The sequence below is a fragment of the Onthophagus taurus genome, chromosome 2 (assembly GCF_036711975.1).
Source record: "Onthophagus taurus isolate NC chromosome 2, IU_Otau_3.0, whole genome shotgun sequence".
Taxonomy (NCBI): Eukaryota; Metazoa; Arthropoda; class Insecta; order Coleoptera; family Scarabaeidae; genus Onthophagus; species Onthophagus taurus.
Genome location: NC_091967.1, coordinates 3,294,136 through 3,310,320, shown reverse-complemented (window position 1 = coordinate 3,310,320; position 16,185 = coordinate 3,294,136). Strand labels below are relative to the sequence as shown.

The 16,185-nt window shown below is 33.5% G+C and overlaps 1 protein-coding gene across 14 annotated transcripts in view; it reads right to left on the bottom strand.

Moving 5' to 3' along the window:
- LOC111415120 (Rho GTPase activating protein at 19D) overlaps nt 1–16,185 on the bottom strand; it is a 177,934-nt gene that overhangs the window by 72,981 nt on the left and 88,768 nt on the right. For all 14 annotated transcript variants that reach the window (XM_023046639.2, XM_023046629.2, XM_071193893.1 and 11 more), the window contains one exon: nt 8,804–8,851. In XM_023046639.2, the coding sequence (XP_022902407.1) occupies nt 8,804–8,851 (48 nt within the window). The remainder of the gene's footprint in view (nt 1–8,803; nt 8,852–16,185) is intronic.

The following is a 16,185-nucleotide window of genomic DNA, read 5'->3' as shown; positions in this document are numbered from 1 at the left end:
ATGATTATTTGAATCATAAAAGCAATTAATTTTAACCGATAAGATCATAGACATAATATAGTACGACATCTCGAGAAGTGCTGGAATTAAAACGCGTGAATATGCATCGTATAGACTTTCTGTCGGCGCTATTTATGCTAATTAACCATGAAGTGTAAGGTAAAACAGAGCGTGATATCTAAATAGATACAGAGTTTACGCAAAATAGAGGCTTTTTTGATATTAATATTTACTTGGTTATTTCTTTCCATCTCAAATTTAATGTAAATGCAATAAAACATGTGTGTATTTATAGATGGATTCTTTTAATTTTAGCTCTACCGGTTTCGATCAATACATTTAATCATCTTCAGGAGCAACCTAATGTAATATAAATAAAAATCATTTACTAAAATTAACAACATTCACAAATTTCCGTTACTATCGTTACATTATGAACAAAATAAAATGAAACCATTTAATTAATATTATCGCCATTGTTTAAAAAATTATCCAATTAGTATCATGTTCAGTCACATTGTTGTGTCTTAAATGTTTGTGGTGTAATAAGGTTTGTCAAAGGTATAATATGTGGAAAATGGATCCTTTAGGAAAGGTGTAGATTTTAGGTAATAAACTAATAATAAAACTAATTGGCAAGAACAACGGATATCAACCAGAAATTATAGAGAAGGTGATAGAAAGGAAAAAAAAACTAAAATAGCACGTAACAATTTAACGACACTACATACAAGAGAAGAGGACACAGGAAGGGTTTACAGAACAATCACATATCAAGGAAGTATAAACAATAAAATAGAGAAGATTTTAAAAAAATATAATGTTTGTATAACATCTAAAAGTAACAATACAATAAACCAAATACTACTAAACAACAAAGACAGAATCAACAAACTTGATAATAATGGAGTGTATAAATTGACATGCAACTTACATAGGTGAAACCGGAAGAGCATTAAAAACGAGGATCAAGGAACACAAGAACAAAAACAAATCTACCTTTGGCAGACATTTAATTTTCAATAAAGATCACGAATTTGACGAGGAAAATAACGCAACAATTTTACACCATAAAAACAAGAGTCATCTGATGGAAAGTTTGGAGAATTATGAGATTAACAAATTTAAGTTTAACAACCCAGATAAGATTTGCCTGAATGAGCAGATAATGGCCATAAACAGACCACTATAACCAGGGGACCACCATAAACCCCCAGATGCATGAGGATATCATATTACGGTTGCAATATGAATATCGCAACACTCTGGGTCCCCTGGCAACCAACATTTCCTTCCAATAACACTACAATCCACACCTATCCTATACTATTCCATATTCCGTCTTCCTGTTCCATAGTTTGAAAAAACACCATTCTATCACACGATATTATTACGGTCATACAAACAAGATAAAATAACATAATTAAAATACCCATACAGAACTAGCCCTTGAATAACATGCAACAAACACCAGGGAAATTTAATTAGTACCATACAAAAACTTAACAGTCCCACCCCTTTAAAAAAAACCCCAAGTGAACGAGGATGTCCTATAAGGTTGTAATAGGAACATCGCAACACTTTGGGTCCCATGGCAACCAAAAATCCCTTCGTCACCCTAAAATCTACACCTTTCGTAAAGGATCCATTTTCCATTTTCCACATATTATACCTTTGACAAACCTTATTACACAACAATGTGACTGAACATGATACTAATTGGATAATTTTTTAAACAATGACGATAATATTAATTAAATGGTTTTGTTCACAAATTAATTTAAATTTAAATGTATAAAAGCAACTAACTTCATTACAAATACATAACCTCAAAAACAAAAGTAAAGAAACGCATGGCGCATATTGTTGCATGGTAGGCTTATTGGATATTTCTGAATAACTGGGTAACAAGGAAAAGAAGAGTTAAAATATCAATAGTAAGAGGATAACAGCCTAATTAACTAACAAATATGTCTTTTGAAAATATATTTACTGACGTGAGTCATGCTGTACAATCTTACTACTATAAAAATTTAGACCACGGTGTGTTAACTCAATACGTATAAAAAAAGACAGATATTTAATGGGTACCACGGACGGCTAGATGGCACTGTAAGCACAAATTGCTTAAAGTCCCTAGATTTACAAAGTACCGCGGTTTGCCGCCATTTTGAAAGTCAAGCGGGAACTTTAAAACCATGTCATTCTGACATTACATTTCATTGATGACATTACGCCAAAATTCCTTTCATTTTTTCTCGTGGTACTCTGAAGAGTCGAAAGTGCATGCGTTTTGTTGCAGACAAAACGAAGTGAAAACAAAATTCAAATTTTCACCAGTCAACATGAAAATGATACCTTTACTGTTATCATTTTCATGTTGACTGGTGGAAGTTGAAATCAATAATTAATAACCATTAACTGAATAAAAATACTTTTAAATTTCGCGCTTTATTAAAAGTAGTAGGTACCACAGACCACTAGAGGCGTTGAAATCAATTTGACCGAAAAAATAGTGGGGAGTAATGCTTCTATATATATATATTTATATTATTTTTCTATGATTTAGACCGAGATTTAGTACCCTCACAATACACTGGATGACGTTGTAAACTGAATTTGCAGCAATCTGCATTATCTACACAAACAAAGCGCTTGTCACATTTTTGTTTTGTCGTTTAGTGTGATAATTGGTGATAACCCTGTTGTATAAGCAAATTTTCTTCCTTACGTTCTTTTGGCTTAGTGTTTTATATCCTTTAGTTAAGTATTTAAATAAGTTAGGGCCACTTTTACCACCTCTTGATAAGTTTATCCAATAGATAAATTGGCGCTTTTTGCCAATAAGAGCAATATACGTTAAAAATTATGAATATTATCTTGGAAAAACTTTAAATTCATATTTTTTCCTATTTATTTGGAAAATGCACTTGACCTCTTCAAAATAAAGTAATGGTATAAACCGGTATAGAAATACCTATATTTAAATTTCGCGCTTTAACCTAATTAGTTCCCTCACAATCCCCTTGGGAGCGTTTGTACCAAAAAATAGTGGGGAAATGACCTTCTATATACATAATATATATAAATTTTTCTATGACGTGAGTTTCATTTTATTTTGTTCATAATGTAACGATAGTAACGGAAATTTGTGAATGTTGTTAATTTTAGTAAATGATTTTTATTTATATTACATTAGGTTGCTCCTGAAGATGATTAAATGTATTGATCGAAACCGGTAGAGCTAAAATTAAAAGAATCCATCTATAAATACACACATGTTTTATTGCATTTACATTTTTTGATATTGTTGGAAATATTTTCGTAATTGAAGTCAGGTTGATTTGGAAGTAGATAATATAAACAAGATACTATTACGTATTGCTTAAAAGCGTCTATAAACATGCCTGATTTCTTAAAGAGTTTACAAAACAACAACCAACCTGCATATACAACATACTTTTTCTGCTATTTCACCTTTTTTTTATCATTTTTTCCTCATAACTTTTTACACACTAAAGTCCGGCTTGGTACTGATTCTGAATAAAACGCGATTAATAAGAAACTACTACGACACTTAAAGCACTAACGTAGGTACTATACACGTACGTTACCCGTTCGTTGATGGCGTGTTTTTCTCTCTTTCTGACGTCCTCCAAGCCGGTAATGGGACAGAGTATGCTATAGAGGGCAACCCGATACAGTCTGACACATCGGATAAATACGTAGACGACCCTCCCCTCGCTACTAAAGAACGAGTAAAGCGTTGCTCGCAACAAAAAGTCGTATTTGTTCGGGTCGTATTATAAGACTTTAACCGTCTCTTTTTTTTTCTGACCGTTATGCCTTGGTCCTTGGTCGGCCAAGAGTGAGCACCAGCGGCAACGTATCCACAGACAATGAAAATGCGAGGTTAAAACGTGCCACTTTAGAAAACCGATGCAATTTGGATCAATTTTCGCGTAAAGTATTTTCCAATTAATGGGGTTTTATTTTAATCGAATGCCCGAAAGTGAAATGAAGCCCGGGCAACTGGAGATAGCGTTTTTATTTATCACCGTTGCCGACAAGATTTACGGCCGATATAAAAGCGTTGAAATTTAAATGGTTTCGACTTTGTATCTACCGGTATTCCGTTTCTGCCAACGGTGTCACCGTCAACATCGGTAGAAAGTTTAAGTTAAAACACCCGGCGTAAGATTACCTTATTACCATTTTAAATTGTTAAATTATCTGCGAATCTTCTGTTTCACAATATCTGCTCTCACATAATTTGATACTTTCAAGATGTATTGTATTCCTCTTTGGACCGGTCATTACTAATCAATTGTGAACGTACCGGCGGCACGAACGATCGTAAACCGTGCCAGGTTCCTACCACTAATGACAAACGTGAGTCGTTAACAGTGAGAGAAATTCTATTCCCGTTTAAGTAAAAACAATTGAAAGTGTTGGAATGGTAAGGCGTGATTCTTCCTCTTTTAACATTCGTGTTCCATAGAATCTCTAACAAAAATCTCTTCCAGGTTCATATAATAAACGCAAATAGTAATTATTCAGCAAAGTAAGTTTCCTTGCTGCGAATTTCCTTAATTTGATTTATTTACAAGATCCATTAAGATTCGTTTATTTTTTTCTTACAAGTTTATTCTTCAATCAACACTGCCTTCACCTCTCAAGAGAAATGCAAACACGTTTATTACACTACACTGTTTACTCAGAAAGCAACGTTTAAATGAAAGCCTTGCAAAACACTAATTTGTCGCGAAACGTCCTAAACAGAAAATACATCCGAAAGCAAATATTGTAATTAGACATTCTCATTTTCTTTGAGAACGTAATTTCATGATTTCATTAAATTGAGTGAGTTGATTCAACAAAATTTCAAGTAATAAGTCATTTTAATTCTGTGTTTATGTTGATTCTTTTAATTTCTCTTCAAATATTCTTTAAGATTATAAAAAAGTAATAATAGTAAAAAGATTTCGAGTGGTGCCTTAGGCACAAGTACCATTAAAGCCACACACCTTGCCATATATGGATAATTGCATCAACTTTTTATTATTGAATTAAAATGCCATTCGCCATTTCAGACGCAAAAACCGTACCACAGAAAAGTGAAATTGAATATCATAGAAAGTAAAAATTTTACGTCCATATTAGCTACGCCATGAAAGTAGCCGCTGCGTCATTAGTAATTCATTCATTCCAAACTTTCGATTCAAATATTTTGATAGTCTCTGTTAAATATATCATACACAAAATCGTTGGTTCAAAATTAATTCATTAATATGTTTATGGACTAATTATTATTATATCCAGGTCCGCGTTTTTTGAAAGTATGCGCTCGTTATGCGCCGGTTATTTTTACTCGGTTACCCACTTATGTGTGATTAAACCTGAATAATAACGCTTAATTTCCGCAACCGTTTATTCGCAATTATATCCTCAACCGTGACCAAGATTTTAAAGTCTCTTTTAACAGTCAACTTGGTTTCGAATAGAAACCAAAATTTTCCCACGACACGGTGTAACCGTGAAATCTATGGTTATGTCTCGCTGCACTTTTAGTTAAATCTAACGTTATTATACTTAGCTATCTTAAAAACGTTTACCAAAAGTTTTTGCCAAGTCATCGACCATTAACAACGAAGAAATCTTTCTAAAGATCTTTCAATCAACTCAAAGACGTGCTAATTGGTTTTGTTCGTGATTATTCCGTTTAAGAACATATTAGTTATGACGGGTTAAATGCCATACGTGTTTGTGAATTTTTAATTTATACGGCGGAAGTTTATTTGGGATGGTAACTTGGCAATTACCAACTCTATGACCAAGGTTACCCCACACACCTCCTAATGGTTAAATTGTCCAATTGAGCCGTGACGCATAATCTCCGCTTATAATTAATGGAACTACTATGTAAAAAGTTAAATAATAAATAATTTTTAAATAATCCTGTTTGTTTACTAAGTAATTTCTATGTATTTGTTTATCCATATCACCGTTGTAGAATTAAGGTAAATATTAATTAAAATTATATACTATGGTGATTATTTATATATTTGTCTTACTAGTTTCGGTTACATTACCGTCTTCAGAGACCTCTACAAAGGTAAGTATAAAAATTATTCATAATTATATTTTTTTATAGGTTAACAAAAGAGGGACCATTAATTGTAAAAAACACTTACGTTAACTAGTTTCTATAAACGTTGGGAAGTGAATAAAACTAAACTAAACTACAATTATCTATCACAAAAACTAATATTAATAAATAAACTCGCCAATTCTTATATGTGTGACAAGTTGGGCAAATGAGTTATTTCTAGGTTATGAACAATTGAAAAAAATAGGAATCTGTATTTAATTTATAAAATTTGAGATAAAAACAAATCAAATTATACTATTGTTTTCGCAATCAATATTCAAAGTTAAAACGACAAAAATTTGTACATCCACAACAAATCCAAACATCACAAAACTGGAATAAATAATTCTATCTTTTCTTTATATAAACTATAAAATGCATAAATCTTCAAAATGAAACTAAATTAACATGGGAGGTACATTCGAAGGAAAATTCAAGATTAAGGGGATTTGGGGCATGGGTTCTCATCAATGCAGTAATCGAGTCGCCACCAAACTCGATTCTCTCTTTTGATGAGAAAAGTGCATTATTTTGGGAATGGGTTTTTTAAACAGCAATATAGTGGTGTTTTTTGTGGTAAAATCTGTTCATTTAGTATTTCAATGTTTGCCTTGTCATGTTTAAACTTATTAATTTCGTAGAGTTCTAGTAGTTCCATGTGAAGGCTCTTGTTCATTTGATGTATTATTTTGCTATTTTTCCTTTCATCAAAGTTGTGATTATTAAACATAAGATGTCTTCCAAAATTTGAGCTTTCTCTAGTTTTGTGTTCTTTGATTCTCTGGATAAGGCTTCTACCAGTCTCTCGTATGTATATGGCTCCACAAGTGTCACATTCTAGTTGGTATATACCACTTTTTTGTAAAAAGTCTGTTTTGTCTGTGTTATTAACTATTTTATTCTGGGTGGTGTTGCTAGATCTGAAGGATAAACAGATGTTATATTGTCTATACATTTTTTGAATTTTATGGGAAATTTTTCCTGGGTAGGTGATGGCACGATAAATAATATTATTATTTGTATTGTTATCGTTCCTCATAGAAGTTATATTGAGTAAAGTGGTCTTTTGTTGTATTTTATCAATCAGTTTGTGTATGGTATATTGTGGATAATTATTGTTTTGGGCTATTTGTTGTATAATATTAATTTCTTTTCCAAATTCTTGTTGGGTAAGGTGGGCATTTAAGGCTCGCCAAATATATGCTCTGAAAGAAGCATATTTCTGGTTTTCGTGATGATGAGATTCGTAGGGTATGATACAGTCGGTTTGTGTAGGTTTGCGATAAATGGAGAATTCTATTGTGTTATTATTTCTGGAAAGCGTGAGGTCCATAAAGTTTATCTTGTTTTCATTTTCAATTTCAACCGTAAATTGTAATTTATTGTGCAGAGTATTTATATAGTTGTGTAGATCACTTATTTTTGTTTCATCATCAATGACAACCAAAATATCATCCACATACCTGGTCCATAAAAGAATGTGTTTATTGTAGGGGTTGTTTTCATTGATAATCTTTTCTGTTTCAATTTTATTAAGAAAGACATCTGCGAGAACCCATTACTAAGTAATTATTAATCTCTCTAGGCGCGTCATTGCTTCATTTATTGTAAAATACAGTTGTGATCAAGAAATTAGAACAAAGTAAGAAATTTAAGTGAAACCGAGCTTAACCCAGATATCCAAACCAGCTTAAGACAATTGCAATTGTACAAAAAACCAATATAAATCGTCGTTTTATGAGTAAAGAGTACAAAGGAACGTGGGCAGACCACAGCTTGTTCCCGTAGCCTAAATACGTAAACCGATTACTCAAAAGCCGCAGAACAGTAAAGAGATATAGAAACCGTATCGATGGGTATTTGGGCCTCGCATAACTCATGGCAGATTCGGACAAAAGCCGAAATTTAAGACGACGGTAAATTTATTCGTTAATAAATCGCGTAAGTGGGTTCGTCGTTGGCGGCGCGCGCGCTAACTTTCAGTATATGGTATAAGCGGCATTCTCATTTTCTACCCGATCGGTAATTGACAGCTGCCCAACTCGGGTGAAGTAGCACTTTTGCAAATTACCCACTTCTTTCTTTTCAGCCGTCCATATACGATCCGGCGAGTACGTGCTGGCTTACCAGTACCATTTGTAGAAGTTGACTTTTGAAAGGTCCCTGGTATTACAGCACTGCTAAACATTTAAAAGCTTTTATACAGCTGTGACATCTTAATTTAAAGTTTAATGACTCTAAATAAAATAAGAAAGAATCAAATCTAGCAAAGTAATGATTAACAGTGTAATAGTTTATAAGAACAGGATTGAATTAAATTCAGATATTAGTTCAATTTCAAAGTTCCTAGTTTGATTACATAGTATAGTCTTATGTAGATTGATTTAGTTTCGCCTTACAGGCTAAGAAATTGCACTTCTTGTGGGCTTATAAATGATTGCCGGGAACAATTTATGTGCGTAAATCCGTTTCAATCGATCTTTTTCTGCCCCCTTCAAACGAAGCATGTCGCGTATCACGTGGGCTTTCTAATAAGGAATAGAAATTATAGCGAGTCGTCGCCAGCATGCCATGCGAACCGGCGTGGCACGTGGGCGACTAAACGAGACGAAGTAGAAGGCAAAAAATAAATGTAATTGGTTTATCACTTACCGGAAACCTGTGCTCGGACGGTACTTCCTGCGCTCTGTGGAATGTGTCCTGCAAATGTTAAAAAACTTGAGTTAACTCAGGATATCGCTAATTGCTTCTGAAGAACGACTTTGAGGGCGTTGTACTTGTATTCACATTTTTTAAATCACATTTTTAAACTTTTAGAATTATAAAATGATTTTGATATATAGGCCACGGTATTTGCTACATTACTTAATAATAATTATGACTAGAGCTAACACTAGACTTAAAACTAGTAACACTCTAGTGTTAGTCCTAGATTTAGTTCAATAAAAACACTAAATAATAACTAAAATTTCACTCGACCATTAATATTTGGGTTTAGCCATGCGTCTCTTAACCCTTTTTAACCTAGTGTTGCCATATGGAATCACAGCGCGCCGACTTATTATTTGCAAGTTTGAACTTGTTTGTGCAAGCAAATCGTGTCGAGAAGCGTTTATGCATGTGCAGAAACCTCAGTCGCGCCATAACAAGCAGTTAGAGCGGTTCTAAGTATGTTTTGTTAGAAATAATAGTTAATTCATTATAGTGGTTTTTATGATTGACGACGATATGGATGATTACGCGAGGTAAGTAACTATTTTTTATATTTCGCAATAATATAAATATTTGATTCTTATGTATTATATTCTACACACTTCATACTATAAATTAACATTATTTGTTTTACTCTCTTCACACTACTTTTTGAGAAAACATGACAAAATTTCCATGTTGCCAAACGGCAACGCTAAGTTATCCCAATGCTATTTTGAATAAAACGAACGAATAAAATACTTTCACGATTGTTACATGTTATTTACATTTTGGATCATTTATGATGCCCGTTCAATGTTATATTGTAAAACATTTTTATTTTAGAAGCATGGGCATTCGATTTGTGGATGGATTTACTGTCAAAGAAGCATTAGATATGATTTTTGAAGTTGAGGAAAGAAATGAAAACGACGACAACCCAATAAGAGCAGTGTTTATATCTCCACCTGAGGCAACTGTTCTTACGGATGAAGATTCTGGAGATGAAGTTGAGTGTGAAGCTGATAATTTGAATGCGAGACAATTATTATCAGAAGCAGAGGTTGTAAGAGCACATCGAATAGAAGAAGAATTTGTTTGGGAAGAAAATAAAAAAAGAACATGGATCGAAGGGGAATTTGAAACTACTAATTTTCCAAGCCAGGTTCATGATTTTACAAACAAATCTTCTTCAGATATTTTCGAATTATTTTTCAATGAAGAAATTATTAATTTTTTAACGAGTTCTTCAAACGAATACGCGCAATTTATAAATTATGGAAATCCTGCAATAACTTCAGAAGAAATTAAAGTTTTCGTGGCAATATTGATTCTCAGCGGATATAATAAATTGCCAGGAAAGAGATTTTATTGGGATAAAACTAACGACATGGGCAATGAGCTAGTAACAAATAGTATGCGAAGAAATCGATTTGAACAAATTTTACGATTTTTTCATTGCTGTGATAACTCCAATCCAAATTTAAACGATAAAATGTGGAAATTGCGACCTTTGGTGAATATGGTAAAAAAAAACATTCACAAACACTATATTAATTTATATATTATTTTAATAGACAATTCTATTGTCTCAATTGCTTCGAATTGCCATGGCGTTGAGCCACTTTCCACTGTCAAACGATACTCTCGAGTACATAAAAAAACTGTCCAAGTGTCACGACCTTATGTATTGGGAGAATATAATAAATACATGGGTGGAACAGATAGAATGGACGAAAATGTTGCCAAATATCGTATAAACATACGTAATAAAAAATGGTATTGGCCCCTTTTAACGTGGCTAATAGATATCTGTATACATAATGCATGGACGCTGCAACGAAAATTTGGAAGTACTGAAATTCCACAACTTCAATTTCGAAGAGAAATTGTACTGACTTATCTCGGCCAATATGGAAAAGCAGCAAAAGGTGCAGGGAGACCTTCCTCCTCGAAAAGTTCCATCATGCAAAGGGTATCCGAAGCAGTAAGATCAGATGGGAGAGATCATTTTGTAGCAAAAATACCGGACAACAGAAAATGGCGATGTGCTGGTGGAAACTGCAAATCCATAATGAGAACTATGTGTAAAAAATGTAAAATTGGTATCTGTATAGATTGTTTTGAAGAGTTTCATAAATCACAATAAAATGTGTATCAATAAAAAATGGTTGAAATGGAATTTTCTTTGTTTTGTCATTTTTTATTTTTGTTTATATTTTGGAATTATTGGAGAAGCTGAGCTCTAACCTTATTAATAATTGACATCCTAATAGCAGTGTAACTTCTTATTATTATCTCGTAACTTTTATTAGTTTTTGATAATATATATTTAAAATGTCCTTATATAACAATAAAATAATAGTATTATACAAAAAAAATTTAAAAAATTAAAAAAAATATAATTCAGGTTATTAAGGGTTAAGACAGCTAAACCCGAATGTTTCTTCTTCTGAATGATGCAAATAGGTTAATGATGTGCACTAGATATATCTTTTTACAATATTTATTGTATTAACTTTCTACTTGGAAGAAATCCACACCGATGTAATACATTAAACATAGTAGCCGGTCACATTCGATCATTATTTGAAAGGATTACATGTGCTTGACACGCGATCCAAAGTAGAAATCGGTAATTTTTGCGCTTATTACAAATCTAAACCGTAGTTCATACGATTGCAGCGACAACGTGAGTCAATGTAATCATGTAATAATTTAAGTACATTTCTAGTTTCAAATGCAATCTTAACCTAAGGCAATTTTCCTGTATCGTATCTGGTACGTTAATACGGTTTGACTTACCAGGTCGAACACCTTGGTGTATACAGAACGATTTGAATCTACTCGCGTGTACGGATAATCGTATACTTTACATTGACACTAGGTAGCTCAGCATGGAACATTATAAATAAATTTGTATTCAGTCGTGACGCGAATTAGTCGTTGAGTTAACGTAAGCTGTATATATTTACTTGATAAACCAAAAAAGGTTAAAAATAGATTTAAAAGTACCATATTATTTTTATTAAACTATTAAGCATTTAAATAACGTTGTAGTTAGATGGTTGTTGATAAGAACATTCTTGGAAATCTTGCCATCTTCTTAGAATTCAATGAACATCCTCATTCTTGGCTCGCCAATAGAGTCTCATTTATAATTAGTAGGTCAAGCCTTAATTGCGGCAGATGTTCACGCATCGATTGAATCCACAATCTCTCAATCTTGCCTTTTGTGAGTACTCCACGGTATTGTATCTGGGCAACATCACACGTCTAGATCTCTTTGTGCCGCTACACAAGTCGGGAGATCGTCTCGATCGATACACAACCAGCCAGAAGTAATTGCCTTCTTTTCATGGCACGTTCTTAATGCACGGCCATCGAGATAATTAATAACGATATCTCCGAAGCGGTTTGCGAGAACTTGACAACCGGCGTTTGGCGTTTTGTTCAACAAGTGTTGTTACGATTGAGAAGAGAATTCTTCGTTCTCCGAAAAGAAACTTTCATCAATTTTTTTTCCGCGCAGTTTTCTTCCTGTATGCGTACGCGAAATGTCACCGCCACTCTCTCTGTAATGCCGAAGAGGCCATTTCTATTTTGCTTTTACGGTCCTGGTGTAACTCATAGCGGATTTTACTTTTACTTTTTCACTTAGAGGTTCGCCATAATAGCTTACGAGTTCCCTCTCGACGAATGAATGCCACCGAATGAACATTGTGGTCGAAGACTTCTCGACCATTACCAGTAAAGGGGCAAAGTTTTATTAAAACTAAAGGATTGTAATTCCCTCGTCTAAGTTCTCTTATGTATTATTCATTGAGTACTATCGGCAATTACGAACACTAAGCGAGTGGTAATTGGGGCGTACAATGAATAATTGGCCTTAAGCGATTTGAAAGACGATAAATCTTCTAGCTAGGAAACGTTCACTGTGTACAACAGATTTCAAGTTAAATCATCTTGATGGCTAATAGTTTAACGCCCCTTTTTACCCATTTCAATATACTCGAGTTTGATATCTAAGGATTATCTCTTCTTTTAACTTTATTTGCCTTTCCATTTACACTCATAATGGATCTTTTATGATTCTACAATTGCTACCATCAATTTATTTATAATGATAATACAGCGAATATTGCTTGCTGTGAATATTTATCATCTTAAAAATTAAGACATGACTATCCCAACAAGTCGATTATAAATTATAACATTCATCCTGCCATAAACGAAGGAAGGAGACATGGTCCACCTTGTATGATTAATTGATCTAAATTGGCTCTGACTTTATGATTAAAAGCGAACATTAACTAGCGATGAATTCATTAAAAAATAATTGAAACCATTTTTAATATATATCAACAATTATCGGTTGGGTTATATGAAAGAAGTATACGTTCTAATCCTAACCAAGAGGTATGTGAATATTTGCACGCAACGTTTGGTGAGCCGGAAGCAATCCTTGTGTTAAATGAACCACGAGACCTGTTTTAAAGATTTATTGAATTAATGCAGACATAAGATTGAAATAATTAAGCCTAGTAGAATTTGAATGTATCCAAGCTTCTTTTGTACAAGTGTCTTGTAGCAAGTCTAATTACCCAGCAAAACGTTAAATACGAACACGTTCTCCTCTTGTCAAGTTGCGCTGAGTATATACACTTTCTTATGCTAAATAACAGACCGGGACCATTCAATGTATAGTTTAAACACTTTCCTCTTGCTGCAAGTACACAATCCAGTTTATTTCCCTTCCCTTACCATCAATAAACGAACAATTTCCGAACTTAAATAACGAGTTTGGGCCGTTCTTGCGAAATAAAATAGATTTAAATTGTCCGTTTGGTCAGTATTTAAGGATTAGAGCGATAAACTGCTCTCGGCCATGGACGTCGTAATTGCCACGGTAAGTAGTGTTATATAGAAAGTTAACGACGTGCATATAAATTTATCGTGTTTTCCGTTAGACCTACTTTGTTGGAATCGATGAATTTTATCGATATCAACAATAATAGCTTGTGGTTTATGAGATTACTTTAATAAATTTTCATTGTAACAGTTAAGATATTAACGTATTTTATTACCCGCAAAAGAATTAAACATTTTATAGCCAAGATATTACATTATCGATAATAAAACGGTCTTTTTAATTAAATTAGAAAAGTTTTGGTTCCATCGTCTCTGTAATTATCATCTATATTATGTGTGTAATGTATTTTATATTAATTCTAAGCATGATGTAACCAATTCGGTCAGCTTCACTCATTTTAATATACACATGACCCAATTCATATCTTGTAGGAGTTTGATTGAACTTAAAAGGATTGGAGATGATGCGTTAATAATGATAACCTTGAAGATAGAAATTTGAAGTACAAATCAATGTTCAGTGATTCTAATTATAATGTTTAATATTATTAAGTTTTTACGCTACCTGGTGTCAGTTGTTTATTGGGTTGCAGTCACACATGATTTTAGTTTTCTTCAATTTATTAGAATATTATCTATAACTTGCAAGAGCGCTTTATATAGGCGCTGATATATGTATTTTCTTTTTTTAAGCATGTTTAGTTTCAGTTAAATTTGTTTTGTTCATTAAGGATCACTGAATCATTCCGTTATGTACGTCTACTTAACTAATTAGTGCAATGTTATTGTTTAATTATTGCAATCTGAAATATTATAAATATGTATAGGTACTGATAAGTTCATTCTACTGTTTTTAACGGGGTTGCAGCCACATGTTCTGGATTTATTTTACTTTTTTCTTTGTTTTTTTCTCTGTTGATTTTTGCTTTTATTTTATTGTTGTTACCCTCCTTTTTACTTTACTTTATTCTCTGCTGAAATTTTACTTACGTTTGGTACAACTACGTGTTTTATAATTACTAGTTTGCTACTGGTTGATTTGTGTTTTTTGGTCTGTTGAAAATTGCGGTGCGGTGTGACAAGAGTGCGTTTTGGAATAATAAGGAATTTCTATGAACCACAACTATTTTAGAATTGCTCATCTGAACGTGCGTTCACTGACGGCTCACTTTCATCAATTCTCAGATTTGGTTGAGTCCAGTTCTTTTGATATTGTGGCTATTACGGAGACCTGGCTGAGTCCGATTATTTCTGATATCATTGTAGCTATAGACGGCTACACTTTTGTACGTCTGGATAGACCGGATAGGGTTGGGGGTGGTGTGGGTGTCTACTTCAAAAGTTATTTGCACGTGGAACATTTAAATGTGTACGATTCGGTGCAGGATGGTGTTGAATTTATGGTGGTCAGTGTTAGAGTGGATGGTAAGAACATGGCATTGTGTGTAATGTATAGACCTGAAGGTAGTTTCCCTAATTTTATTCTAACCTTTGAGAGTGTTCTTGAGACCCTTAATGATCGCTTCGAAACGGTTTTCATTGTGGGTGATCTCAATGTGAATTTGGGTGATCATACGGTTTACCGTTCATTTACGGAACCTACGAGAGTAACAAATGGTACTCGCACATTACTCGATTTAATTATTACTAATCATGGTGGTATTGAGTCGTCTGGTGTGATGAGTGTGACTGATATTGGCGATCATGATATGTTTTTTTGTGGCCTTAGGTTGGGAAAATCTCTGCGTACTCCTATTCTGAAAACATTTCGCTCATTTTCATCGATTAATTATGATAACTTTCAGGCTGATTTAAATTCGCTATCGTGGCAAGATTTTCTGTTAGAGAACGACATTAATATTAAAGTAAATAAACTAACTGAAAATATATTAAATCTTTTTGATAAGCACGCCCCTCTGAAATCGGTGGTCTTTACGCGTCCTCCTGCACCTTGGTTAACTTGTACCATAAGAATGATGATGGGTTTACGTAATAAAGCTCTCAGGAAATACAGAGCAACTAGATTAAATGCTCATTGGTGCTACTATAGGGACCTGCGCAATTTGACAGCTACTGCTATTAAAAATGAAAAAAGGGCATATCTCGATTATTGTTTGCGTACAAAATCGCCCAAGGAAACGTGGAATACTTTGAGAAATTTGAGAGTTGGTAGAAAGAACATATCAATCAATTTATCTGATCAAACAATTAATGCTGATACTATTAACGATCATTTCATTAATTCGATACACCTCACACCTCCGCCTGATGAAATTTATAACTACTACACTTCAAATTTTGTTTGTGGTATGACCGGCGACTTAGCTATGAATTTTTCTGCAGTTGAGGAGAGTGATGTAATGAAGGCTTTACTGACTATTAAAACTAATTCTGTCGGGTCTGACGGTGTAAGCTTACAAATGATTAAACTATGTCTACCTGTTTTACTGCCCTACATCACACACGTGATT